Here is a 13942-nt window from a genome sequence, read left to right as displayed (position 1 = left end):
ACACATGCTGTGCACACCTTCAACATCCTACTCTGGGATCCCCCACACATGCTGCAGACACCTTCAACATCCTACTCTGGGATCCCCCACACATGCAGCGCACACCTTCAACATCCTACTCTGGGATGCCCCACACATGCTGCGCATACCTTTAACATCCTACTCTGGGATCCCCACACATGCTGCGCATACCTTCAACATCCTATTCTGGGATCCCCCACACATGCTGAGCACACCTTCAACATCCTACTCTTGGATCCCCACACATGCTGCGCACACCTTCAACATCCTATTCTGGGATCCCCCACACATGCTGAGCACACCTTCAACATCCTACTCTGGGATCCCCCATGCATGCTGCGCACACCTTCAACATCCTACTCTGGGATCCCCACACATGCTGCGCACACCTTCAACATCCTATTCTGGGATCCCCCACACATGCTGAGCACACCTTCAACATCCTACTCTGGGATCCCCCATGCATGCTGCGCACACCTTCAACATCCTACTCTGGGATCCCCCACACATGCTGCACATACCTTCAACATCCTACTCTGGGATCCCCCATGCATGCTGCGCACACCATCAACATCCTACTCTGGGATCCCCCACACATGCTGCGCACACCTTCAACATCCTACTCTGGGATACCCCACACCTGCTGCGCACACCTTCAACATCCCACTCTGGGATCCCCCACACATGCTGCGCACACCTTCAACATCCCACTCTGGGATCCCCCACACATGCTGTGCACACCTCCAACATCCTACTCTGGGATCCCCGATACATGCTGCAGACACCTTCAACATCCCACTCTGGGATCCCCCACGCATGCTGCGCACACCTTCAACATCCCACTCTGGGGTCCCCCACACATGCAGCGCACACCTTCAACATCCTACTCTGGGATCTTCCATAGATATAGAAGAGGGACCATCACATCATTTTGAAATGCTTTGCAGTGGGTAAACTAAGTTGGCAATGGTCACCTACCCCCCATGGAGCAAGTTTAAGTTTTTTTAACCGAATCACATTTGTAAACTTTATCCAGACTTTATCCATTGTATATTTGGCAAAATAACCAACTAAATATGAGTTACTGATTCAGAACTATCTAGAAAAAACCCTCTTTTATTAGGATAATTGACAGTGCACATGGGCTATCCCTGGTAAATGTTGTCTGTTCAATGCAGGCCACGCAGAAGACTCCTTGGTCTATCAGGACTCTGGGTTCTGGACACAGTGCCTTCAGATACACCTCTTGTGCTTGTAATGGTACTTACCTTGTCTCCCATCTTGGCGTATACTTGGTTGTGGTGAGTGGTGTCGGCTTCTCCGCTCGGATTGGCTGATGAGACCACAATGGGCCCAACCTGGTGAGACACAAAGAAACAGAGTAGGAGATTCAACTCACTTTCATTGGGCACAAAGCAGTGTCCTCCTCACCCTCCCCAGATATAGAGAGATGTGTTTACATATCTTACATGCTGGTGAAACCCACCCATGCTCGAGCAGGACTAGCAGCTCAGTGCCACTCATGCCCGGCAAAGGGTGCAGCAGACTGGCAGCCATGCTCATCACTGGTGGCAGAACAGTGCCAGCCATGCCCGGGCAGCACTGGCATCCCGCTACTACCGGACAACTCACCAGGTCAATCAGGGATGTGGTCACAGAACAATCTGGGATCCTGATGGCGATGCTCTCTGCGGTGCCAATGTACTTAGCGGAGTCCTCCAGTCCGAAGCACTGCAGCCACTCGCCTGTGGGTTCAAGAAGACAGAAAGGTGTGAGCAGGGCTTATTTTGGGCAGGTGTATGCCATTGAAAGGCACCAGCACTCATGTTTTGGGACCACAGTTTTTTATTTCATCATCACACTTGGACCTCAGAGCAAGAGGACAAAGGAAGAAAAGAGAGAAATAAGGAAGAAGTGAAAGAAAGGAAAACAGCGACAATGAAAGCAGGGATGAAGAAGGTTCAAGATGAGATAAAGAGACAAGAAGTGCAGGGCTGTGGGAGGAAGAGGCATGAGGGGGAACAAGGTCAGACAGCCTTGGTATTTGCTAAACCCCACCATTCAGGAAAGCTATGGCCCCCTCCACTTAAAAACTAACCACTGATGTGAGTCCTGCATGATGGAGAAATACACAAAAAAACACTGGTAAAGTGAGGGGGTACCCTTAGAAATACCCCAATCCCATGCAGTCACTGGAGAGGCTCAGACCCTGTAGAGAAAGATACAGGTCAGTGAGCGGGCAGTGCTCATCCTATGAGTGGGGGCAGATAATGGAGAGGCTCAGACCCTGTAGAGAAAGATACAGGTCAGTGAGCGGACAGTGCTCTTCCTATGGGTGGGGCATAAAATGGAGAGGCTCAGACCCTGTAGAGAAAGATACAGGTCAGTGAGCGGACAGTGCTCATCCTATGAGTGGGGGCAGATAATGGAGAGGCTCAGACCCTGTAGAGAAAGATACAGGTAAGTGAGCGGACAGTGCTCATCCTATGAGTGGGGGCAGATAATAGAGAGGCTCAGACCCTGTAGAGAAGGATACAGGTCAGTGAGCGGACAGTGCTCATCCTATGGGTGGGTCAGATAATGGAGAGGCTCAGACCCTGTAGAGAAGGATACAGGTCAGTGAGCGGGCAGTGCTCTTCCTATGGGTGGGGTCAGATAATGGAGAGGGTCAGACCCTGTAGATAAGGATACAGGTCAGCGAGCGGGCAATGCTCTTCCTATGGGTGGGGGCAGATAATGGAGAGGCTCAGACCCTGTAGAGAAGGATACAGGTCAGTGAGCGAGCAGTGCTCATCCTATGAGTGGGGCAGATAATGGAGAGGGTCAGACCCTGTAGATAAGGATACAGGTCAGTGAGCGGACAGTGCTCATCCTCTGCAGTTATGGACCAGAATATTTACAGGAGCGCCCAAGATCCAAATAATCACTAAAGATCCTCCTTAGACTCACAGAGCAGGCAGTATGTTGGTGCTTGTCCTATATACATGGATCAGGCAATGTAGGGGCCTCCTCCGTATAGACATGTGAAGGATAAAGCACAGGTGTTGGCAGGACAGGCGACTCTAATGTAACGGGTCAGATCACACTCGGAATTTGTGGTGAATGTTTGCAACAGGAGCGGAAAAGAAACAGTACATGAGGGAACATGGAAACAATCCTACATGGAAGCTGAAGAGCATGTATGGTCTGTGTGTACACATGAAGCATTGAAGCCTGGGGTGGGTGGGACCGGGTCCTAGTCTGCAGTCACAATTAATGTGTGTGGTAGGTTTGTATCCAGATGATGGGTGTTACTTTTCTCATCTTTCCCCCTTGTTTGTGGTCATGAACTGGGATCTGCTGGTCTTCATGTGCTCTCAGATACAGACCCCCTGCTCACCTCTTGGTATGACCAGGCTCATCTGCGAAGGCCAGGCTGCCTGCATGAAGTCCCAGAGCAGAGGGCTGAACAGGTGTCTAGCCGGCTCCAGCTGCTTCAAGGTCGAGATCCAGATGGACATGGGGGCGTCCTTGGGCTTCAGCTTTGTCCTGGAAGGAAACAAGACAGAGGTCAACTGAGTGAAGGGACGAGATCCGTCTCACTGGGACTGGAGGATCCAGAGTTGAGATTCTGGCCAATCTCAGACCACCAGCAGGGACATGATGATGGAAAAAGGAACATTTAGGATGAGATCTACTCTCCATCTTAAGACTGAACGATTTATACAGTCATATAGAGCAAGACACTGGTCCTTTTCACTTGTCACAAAATGAATCCTGGTTTTTAGGTGTTTTTCACATGCCCCAAAAGGTGCAGAATGGGGGATAGTACTGCTGGTCTGTTCTCAGTTTTATAAGGACGTTTGGTTTCTTCTTTACAGAAGTGTCTAAGGTTACTTGTTTGTTGTTGCTTCTTTTCCAGGGGTTCTCTGCTCTTGGTATATTGTTGTTTCTTTCTCGGGTTCCCTTTCCTCAGTGTAATTGGTGTTTGGTTATTTCATTCTGTGGTTCGCATTGTTATATGAAGTCATAAATCTAAAATATTCACTATTGACTGAAAATAAGGACTGTGAAGATAACACTCACCTGTACACCTTCTCCACAGCCGCCGGACGGTTACAGGCTCCCACCACCGCATACACCGTGTCTGTGGGGACACCACAGATTCCTCCATCCTTCATGATTTCTGCGACAGAAGAGCAAGAACCCCATGATTATAGGCAAACAGAGCCATCATGCTGAGCTCACTAATGAAAGTTCAGCCCTGAAATTAGTGAATATAGTCTGATTTACTTGGGGATTTCGTAAATCGCTTCTACACTCCCTATGGAACTTCCCAACTCCGCTCAGGCCTGGCTGTAGAGCTGCTAGCGGACTCCATGTCATGAGGATCCCCCTCATCCAGTTCTAGCTTTTTAGCCAACAGCACTTGGCATCCAGGGGCAGCGGGAACCAGGAATAGCAGGAACTACGAGTCCCAGAATGCAAAGTACTGTTGACGAAACATCAGGTTTGGAGGACACTGGGCCTCATGACAAGGGGCAGGTGACATTGGTGTCCAAGTCAAAACTGTAGAGATGGATATGAGACAGAGAGTAACATATTCCCATCATCCAAGAGGTCACAGTGGGATCCTATTTCAGGACCACCCCAATGCACGCTGGGCACTGTAGTCCTCTCAAACTACACGGCTGTAAGAGCAGCATACATTACAGTGGTAAACAGACAGCAGGTAGGTGAGAAATGTGTGATCTGGGGTCGGATTGGGAACAGCTTGAATATGCAAGCACTGCCCTCTCCCCTGGAGCCAGGCTCACCCCGGGGGTGCAAGCAGCAAACAATACAAAGCGTGAGCTCGACCGGAGTTTTCAGGGCCACACAAGTCCTTGCTGTAGATGCCAAGCACTATTATTAAGTCTTTCATTCGGAAAGTTTCAGATTTTTCAAATTCTATCATAATTTCTCAATTCAAGATTTCATCTAATTTAGACAGAATATATATTAGTGAAATAACTATACATATATATATATGAAGATCATCTCATATTTTTCTAAAAGGGTTGTACTCATTAAATAAATCGTTCTAAAAGGTATTCTATGGTAAAACAAAGAAGTAGGAACTATAATATGACTAATGTTATTAAGGATTCAATATGTGACTTGGAGGTAAAATAGAAGTCTTATTTTTGCCATGGAGACATTATCCTGCTGGAAAAATCATGTTTTCACTAAGTCTTTCTGGACAAAGTTTAGCAGTAAACAAGGTACACGTTTGTTAAACTAAGAATGGAAACATTGAAAAAATTACTTACATAACTGTCAGCAAATTAGTAGAGTTTTAAATTTCCCAGCATTCAAAAGAAAATGGATTTTCCCCCAGAATCTCCTTACCTGCGATCTGCATGACGGATGTGGCCCTCCTGGCAGGAAGGTGGGGGCACTTGGAGGCTCCACCCCCATGCCCCTGGAGCTGCAGAAGTGGGCGGCCCATGGGCAGCTGGGGTTCTTCAAAGGTGTCACTGACCAGCCCAGCCAGGAAGCAGTAGAAGCTGACCAGGCCAAAGATGATGGTGACAGCAATGTCATACCCAACTGGGAGGGCTGCGACGGCGTCCAATAGAAAACTGATGAGGATGAGTTCAAAGGTGAGGCAATACAGGAACCAGGCTTTGCTTAGGAACAGCGTGCAGAAAATAATGAACCCATTCAAGAGCATGAAGCAGATGATGCCCACAGCCACGTGGAAGCCCCTCGTGGGGCCGTAGAGGCCACCGTACCTGGTGAGACCCCAGATGATCCACATAACTCCATAAAGAATAAAGGTGCTGCTCTCAAGGGTCTTACCACGTGAGAAGGCCACAGAGCCACAGACACATTTCAAAAGCCCTCCAGCTACCACCACCCACGGTAGGACGACAGTGGCACGTGCGTCTGTTGGGTCCACAGACATAGTGATTGCAAAGGCGGCCAAAATGCTGCCTGCGTGGCCAAGCACCTCTCCATCCGCATACTTAGAATAGCCGAGGTAAGGAACATGCAGGTCTTTTTCTTGACGTAACTTGAAAATGCTAATAGGTGTGAACAGGCTCTTAGCAATCCCCTCCCCTGTTGAAATCTTGGTGGCCGCTTTCATGTTGTAAAGTTTAATGAGGGTCATAAGTGCTGAAGCCACGTAGATAGCCACATTCACTCCTTGTGATCCACCATGGAAGAAACCAGTGGGACGTGAAGACAAAGCGATGCAGTAGGTCACATAAAACAATGGATACAGCCCATCCACCAGGCTCCTACCAGCTAGTCTTTTTCACCCCTGAGGCGGAAGCCGGGGGCTCTGCTTAACCATTTTAAAAACGTGTGCCTTATTACTTTGTTTTCATACTTTCTAACTTTTGTGCTTTTAAAATACCAGACCCCTTTACAATAGTATCGCGCATTACGTGGGCGCCATACTGGAGGTAGGAAGGGTGGCGCTCTAGTAGCTGGACGCCTCCCACCCTCCCAGGCTTCATAAACAGCGCGAGATCGCTCGCGCACTGACTTCAAGCTAGTCTTTTTCACCCCTGAGGCGGAAGCCGGGGGCTCTGCTTAACCATTTTAAAAACGTGTGCCTTATTACTTTGTTTTCATACTTTCTAACTTTTGTGCTTTTAAAATACCAGACCCCTTTACAATAGTATCGCGCATTACGTGGGCGCCATACTGGAGGTAGGAAGGGTGGCGCTCTAGTAGCTGGACGCCTCCCACCCTCCCAGGCTTCATAAACAGCGCGAGATCGCTCGCGCACTGACTTCAAGCTAGTCTTTTTCACCCCTGAGGCGGAAGCCGGGGGCTCTGCTTAACCATTTTAAAAACGTGTGCCTTATTACTTTGTTTTCATACTTTCTAACTTTTGTGCTTTTAAAATACCAGACCCCTTTACAATAGTATCGCGCATTACGTGGGCGCCATACTGGAGGTAGGAAGGGTGGCGCTCTAGTAGCTGGACGCCTCCCACCCTCCCAGGCTTCATAAACAGCGCGAGATCGCTCGCGCACTGACTTCAAGCTAGTCTTTTTCACCCCTGAGGCGGAAGCCGGGGGCTCTGCTTAACCATTTTAAAAACGTGTGCCTTATTACTTTGTTTTCATACTTTCTAACTTTTGTGCTTTTAAAATACCAGACCCCTTTACAATAGTATCGCGCATTACGTGGGCGCCATACTGGAGGTAGGAAGGGTGGCGCTCTAGTAGCTGGACGCCTCCCACCCTCCCAGGCTTCATAAACAGCGCGAGATCGCTCGCGCACTGACTTCAAGCTAGTCTTTTTCACCCCTGAGGCGGAAGCCGGGGGCTCTGCTTAACCATTTTAAAAACGTGTGCCTTATTACTTTGTTTTCATACTTTCTAACTTTTGTGCTTTTAAAATACCAGACCCCTTTACAATAGTATCGCGCATTACGTGGGCGCCATACTGGAGGTAGGAAGGGTGGCGCTCTAGTAGCTGGACGCCTCACACCCTCCTCTAAACTGGATAAAAATGGACGCCCATTCCGTCCGCGCAGCGGGCGGGCGCAGCGGGCGCGCCGGCGGCGCGCCGGAGGCGCGCCAGAGGCAAGCCCGTCTGCGCCCGTCCGCGCCAGTCCCGCGCCTAGCGCCATACCCCCTGCCCCGCTCAGTACTGAAAGGATCACTTACACGCCCGCTCAAATACGGAGGTGGGAGGCAGGATATATGATATCCTGCGCCAAACACAATCCTGAGGATCTACATGAAAAAACTGAAATTGGGTGTAGAGACTGTAAATCCTCTGTACCGCTTTTGAATAACAAATCCAGTCATTGTGCTAACGATGTCAACAAAACCCCTAAAATATCTATTTTTCTTGTTAACGCTCGCTCCCTGGCCTGTCATAGGCAAGACATAGCTGATCTAATAGTGGACCAGGCAATAGATATCCTTTTTGTAACAGAAACCTGGCTGGACGATTCATCCGAACCCGATCTACAAGTAGCAATACCAGACGGCTACAAGGTGTCCAGGAGGGATAGGCAAGGGGGAAAAAGAGGAGGAGGCTTGGCAATTATTAGCCGAGACATCTTCCCAGTCAGAATCTCTCCCATGCCATTACTAGCCTGTGAATCGTTACAGTTCACTATCTACCTAAACCCCTCACACAACCTTAAAGGAGTACTTATATATAGACCTCCTGGTCCGCGCGCAGAGTTTCTCTCCTCTTTTACTTCTTGGATAGAACCACTGGCCATTGAGGACTACTTTATTGTATTGGGAGACCTAAATTTTCATTTAGATAAGATAGATGAAGCTGACACTCAAGCTCTTTTAGCTGAATGTCACACGTTGGGGCTATACCAACACATAAAGGCTCCCACCCACGAAGCTGGACACATCTTGGACGCGATATTCTCTAACATTAATGAGTTGGAGGTTTCCAATATATTGCCTTTGACATGGACAGACCATCATGCCATAGGCTGTTGCCTACCGAGCAAACGAATCAACCTTGCTAAACAGGCTCCCTCTAAGGACAAATTTAGAGTATGGAAAGATATCAACTATGATACATTCAGGAAGTCTCTGACCATTACTCGCCCCGAAACCCAGCCTAATCCTACCGAAGCAGTAGATCAGTTTCTGAACTGGGTGGGCAATGCAGTAGAAAAACATGCCCCACTAAAAACTATTTCAAAAACAGACAAGTGCCATCTGCACCGTGGTACTCAGAGACACTCAGAAAACAAAAACAAATCTGCAGACATGAGGAAAAAACATGGCGAAAAACCTATGACACTACGAGTAAAGCCAAGTATAAAAATGAATTAGCAATTTACAAAAACATGATTCATGAGGAAAAAAAAAGATACTTTGAGCAACAAATCGAACAGTCCAAAAATTCAAGTCGACAGCTATTCGAAGTAGTCAAGACACTGTCAGGAAGAGCGCCTGACCTGAGTCCCCCCCAAACACAGGAATTTTGCAACAATCTGGCAAGTTTCTTTTATTCAAAAGTTAACGACATTTATTCCGAATTCTCGGTGATTGCTCCTAACACCCTGCAACTAAAACAACCAAAAAAAATCCCGAATTGTTCATTTGTTAAATTCAGGGACGTAACGATGGAAGAGATAACGGATATAATGAGACAGGTAAAAACCGGCTCTTCCTTAGATCCTTGCCCCCCAAAAATTTTTACTCCGGTTACAGACCTGATAAGTGAAGTTATCACTCCAATATGCAACGCTATGTTCCATGCTGGCATCTTCCCAGATAAGCTAAAAAATACCTTACTGAAACCCCTCCTTAAAAAAAGTGGATTGGAGAAAACAACTCTCAAAAACTATAGACCCATCGCTAGCCTGCCTTTTTTGGCCAAAGTTGTGGAAAGAGCCATGAACAGCCAATTGGCTGAGTATATAGAACAGAATAATCTCCTGGACGAGTCCCAGTTCGGATTTCGTAAACTCCATGGAACTGAGACCGCTCTTATAAAAGCTGCCGATGATATAAGAACCATCAGGGACCAGGGAGGAACAGCGATCCTGATCCTACTGGATCTCTCGGCAGCTTTCGACACGGTCAATCATACAGTTCTGATTGACCGTGTCGAGGAGATGGGCATTTGCTCAACGGCCAAAGAGCTTTTAGCCTCTTTCCTCTCGAATAGGACGCAGGCAGTGACTTTGGGCGGATTTCAATCCACCGAACTCGCCCTCCCATGCGGCGTTCCACAAGGCTCATCCCTAAGTCCGACACTTTTCAACATCTATGTGTCGGACTTAGCTAGGGTAATTAAGACCTACCGGATGAGCCTTACATCTTACGCCGACGACACCCAATTGGTGATCGCGATTAAGAACGACGGCGAAGAAGTATCTGTCAACTTCCAGGAGGGTATGATAGCCATTAAGGATTGGATGGCCGAGAACTGTTTGCGCCTCAATTCTGACAAAACGGAGGTTATGATCTTCGGAAAATTATCCCCACACTGGTCTAATAAGTGGTGGCCAACCTCGCTTGGAGCCCCCCCAGAGCCGGTACACAAAGTCAGAAATCTGGGAGTTGTCTTTGACGACAACCTTAGTTTTATTAACCATGCCAATCAGGTAGCCTCCTCTGCTTTTTACAAGCTTAAGATCATCAGGAAAATATTGCCATTTCTACCCGAGAGTACAAGGAAAACAGTGGTGACTTCCTTAGTACTCTCGTCTCTTGACTATTGTAATGGACTCTTTGTAAATGCGCAGGCAAAGGTGGTAGCCAAATTGCAGCTCATTCAAAATGCTGCGGCAAGGCTGTTAGCACGCATCCCCAGATTCCAGTCGACCAAACAGGCAATAAGAAACTTGCATTGGTTAACTTTGAGGAATCGCATCAGATTCAAGACCTTGTGTCTCACGTATAAAGCCCTCAAAGGTCAAGGCCCAGCGTTTCTTAAACAGAAACTATGTTACTATCTCCCGAAAAGACAGCTTCGATCGGAACAGAGACTTCTTCTGGTGGTGCCTCGCACCAGGACTGTTAAATGGGGCGATCGATGCTTCATAAACTCCGCAGCCAAACTCTGGAACACGCTTCCAATGGAATTAAAATTGGCACCTTCACTGATCCAATTCAGAAAACGCGTAAAAACATGGTTATTTGACCAATAACTGTCCAATATCTCTCTTCATAAGGTAGACTGCTTGATTAACTGAGATTGCCAGCTTAAGTCGCAGCGCCGAGACGCCTACGGGTATTTGTCGCGCTTTAGAAATGTTTAAAATAAATAAAAATAAATAAATGAATACAGCCAAGACCAGGAACAGGAACAGAAAGACCACCAGTAGTGGGACAGGGAAAATGGGTTCAGTGGCCTGCCAGAACTGGTAGAGCAAGGAATACCCTTCAGCGAACCGCAGGATGGAGGTAAAGCCAAAGAAGGTGGCCGCCAGGGTATCCAAGCATCGATAGGACAGGATGCAGACCCCAATCTGGAAGACCCCCGCCATCCAAAGCCAAGGCACCTGCCCCACAAAGAGACTGGTGGTCACTCCCAGGACCCTGCATCCAAAGACGCTGGCGGACACCATATTCAAGATCAGCCCAATGATGACCAGGTCGTTGCTGCTGGCGGTCATGGGTGAGCCTTGGGGGATGGTTTTAGCCGTAGCCAGATCTGTGCCAGGGAGGGTGACCAACTTCCCAGTAAGTATATAGAGGAGCCTACCTCCACCAAAGTACGCCCCAACGAGACAGACAATGAGGTGGTTAGAAGCCACCGCCGAGGCACCAAAGCTACTGTCATAGTATGTGGCAGTTTCATGGGCAGCGGAGAGCGAGATGGCCAACGCCATCATGGCGAAGGCAGCCTCCTTCTGAAGGACGGCCACCAGACTGATGATGAGCAGTCCCAGGGTGAAGGCTGCAAGACCAGGGACCATGGCATTACGAAGATCAAGGGACCCGCCGAGGACCCCCTGCCCGTCCATGATATGGATCACTCCCTTAGAGCACCATAGCGCTGAGACCGTCAGGCAGAAGGACGCAAACAAGGGGACAGGACCACGGCTCCTGCGGACTCCTACGGGAGAGAAGAAGGGAGAAGTAAATATAGGAAGAAGAAAATTAGAGACACAAGTAGGTGACAATGTAGAGATGGGAAAGAGAGTGAAAGATATGGAAAGAAGAAGTTAGTATAGGAAAGGTAGGTTTAAAGAGAAAGAAAGCTGAAAGGGGGGAACATTAGAGGATTGAAAGGGATTGAGTGATAGGAGACAGAGAAAGAGAGATGGGAGACATACATTTAAGTAAAAATAGGGAACTAGACAACAAAACAAGAGACAACGTGCTAAGAAGAGGATTGAGAGAAGAAAATAAGAAAGGAGGTAAGAAAAGAGACAGGTAAATATAGGAAGAAAGAAAATTAGACAAATAAAAGGGAGAGGATGGAAAAAGAGAAAAGATGGAAAAAGAGAAAGGATGAGTGATGAAGAGAAAGAGGAGGAAGAAAGAGAGGAGATAAAGAAAGAGAGAAGGGAAAAGCAAATGAATAAAAAAAGGGACGGCAGAAAGGAGAGAGAGATTGACAAGCAGAGAGACTGAGTACATGAAAACACAAATTTAAGGAAGTGGGTAGTGTGAGTAATGAGATAAATATAGTAGATAGACAGAGAGGAAGAGAGACAGAGGGGAGAAGTGACTAAAGAGGGAAAAGAAAATTATTGAAAGAAAAGAATGATAAAAGTATTGGAAGTGAGGAAAAAGAAAGAGAACAATGATGGTCCGAGGGAGAAAGCAGAGGTGGAAACAAGATCGAGAAATGGAACAAGAAAAAGGTTCAGATCAGCATCAATGTAACTTCCTGCCTTCCCAGGCTGATAGTTTTTACTAATTCAGCAATATCTCATCCAGAGCCGGGGTCAGGCTTTATAGATTCCTGGACTGCACTTTATTTACCCACCATTGACCCACGGAACCGGCACCAGGCTTTTCGACGGGTCTACTTTCCTATCATTATCCGAAAGAAGGGGTCTCTTCTCACTCATAACCCCGAGGCCCTCCCACAGAGTGGGCGAGGGAAGACTTCCTCTCTGGGCATCTCCGCCTAGCATTAGTTTCAAGCACTACACTTCCATATTGAGATGTCATAAGCGCATTGAAGCAATCATGGTGTATTTAAGGCACTGTGTCGCGTATTCTCAGCCGTGTGCCTCCCTCTCTACTTCCCCTCAACCCCACGCGTGTGATCTCACCTGTATATCCCAGCAGAGCTGCCAATATGACCAGCAGGACCCCCAGGGGTGTACTGGGGATGAGGGGCGTGGCTCTGGAGGAGCTGTATGACGTCACTGCCAGCAGGAGGGAGCCTGGAAGAACGGCAAAGACAGCCATGATGCAAAGATAAATAAAACACACCCCTGCCAGGGTCCCTCTTTAGGAGGGAGTCTGGAAACACAGAGACAGACATGAAATGATAACTTACACTCACACCAGCCTCTCTCCCATCTTGGGAGGAGCCCGGATACACAGCAAAGACATCCGTGACATAACACACACCTGTTCCTTTCAGATCTCCGCAGCACGCGCCTTAACCCAGGAAACACCTGTCACTTTATTATTCCAATAGCAATATTCAATAATGATTGGTCACAGATGAGGTACTGGGAGAAAGCGCCTACATGGTTGTATTCAGACATGAACTGAGCTATAAGGGACCCAAGACTTCCTGAGAGGCTTCTGCTCCGAAGGCCGGTGGAGCTGAAACAGTCAGTCGCACTGAGTTGTGAAGATGCATGTCACTGACTCTCGCCAGCTCTACCGGCTCCTGGCCCTAACCCATCCTAAACCATTCTCTTAGGTCTCAGAAAACAACTCAAGACTTATATGAATCCCCAACACCTCATCTAAACAGAGCCCAGGAGTCTCCATTCACAAAGCGCTTGCCTGCCTCAATCGGATCCTAGCGCTATATAAAGGCATCAAACATGACGAAAGTGGCAGTATGGGTCCTACCTGCAGAGATGGACAGGATCCCAATGGAATAGTGAAGGGGCTCTGGGGCCTTCCCTGGCTCCGGCATCCTGCGGCTGGAGTAAATCTGGATTGAGTCTGGGCAGAATCAGCAGTGAGTCTGGAGTGTGGGCTGAATCCGAAGTGAGTTTGGGCTGAATCCGCAGTGAGTCTGGAGTTTGGTCTGAATCCGAAGTGAATCTGGAGTGGAGTTTGGGCTGAATCCGAAGTGAGTCTGTGTTGAATCCGCAGTGAGTCTGTGCCGAATCCGCAGAGTCGTGGAGTTTGGGCTGAATCCGAAGTGAGTCTGTGTTGAATCCGCAGTGAGTCTGTGCCGAATCCGCAGAGTCTGGGATGATGAGTCTGGAGTGTGGGCTGAATCCGCAGTGAGTCTGTGCTGAATCCGCAGAGCCTGGGCTGATGAGTCTGGAGTGTGGGCTGAATCCGGAGTGAGTCCG

The 13942-nt window shown here is 48.2% G+C and overlaps 1 protein-coding gene across 1 annotated transcript in view; it reads right to left on the bottom strand.

Moving 5' to 3' along the window:
* LOC147689211 (uncharacterized) overlaps positions 1–13554 on the bottom strand; it is a 16694-nt gene extending 3140 nt beyond the window's left edge. The window contains exons 1-8 of the mRNA XM_086940032.1: positions 13488–13554; positions 12728–12841; positions 10777–11556; positions 5392–6297; positions 4087–4186; positions 3401–3549; positions 1654–1766; positions 1290–1379 (exon numbers count right to left, since the gene is read on the bottom strand). Coding sequence (XP_086796158.1) covers positions 1290–1379; positions 1654–1766; positions 3401–3549; positions 4087–4186; positions 5392–6297; positions 10777–11556; positions 12728–12841; positions 13488–13554 — 2319 coding nt within the window. The remainder of the gene's footprint in view (positions 1–1289; positions 1380–1653; positions 1767–3400; positions 3550–4086; positions 4187–5391; positions 6298–10776; positions 11557–12727; positions 12842–13487) is intronic.
* Between the last annotated feature and the right edge of the window lie 388 nt (positions 13555–13942).

The sequence above is a fragment of the Lissotriton vulgaris genome, chromosome 10 (genome assembly GCF_964263255.1).
Source record: "Lissotriton vulgaris chromosome 10, aLisVul1.2, whole genome shotgun sequence".
Classification (NCBI taxonomy): Eukaryota; Metazoa; Chordata; class Amphibia; order Caudata; family Salamandridae; genus Lissotriton; species Lissotriton vulgaris.
Note: the sequence above shows the minus strand (reverse complement) of the source record. Positions and strands in the feature narration are given on the sequence as shown.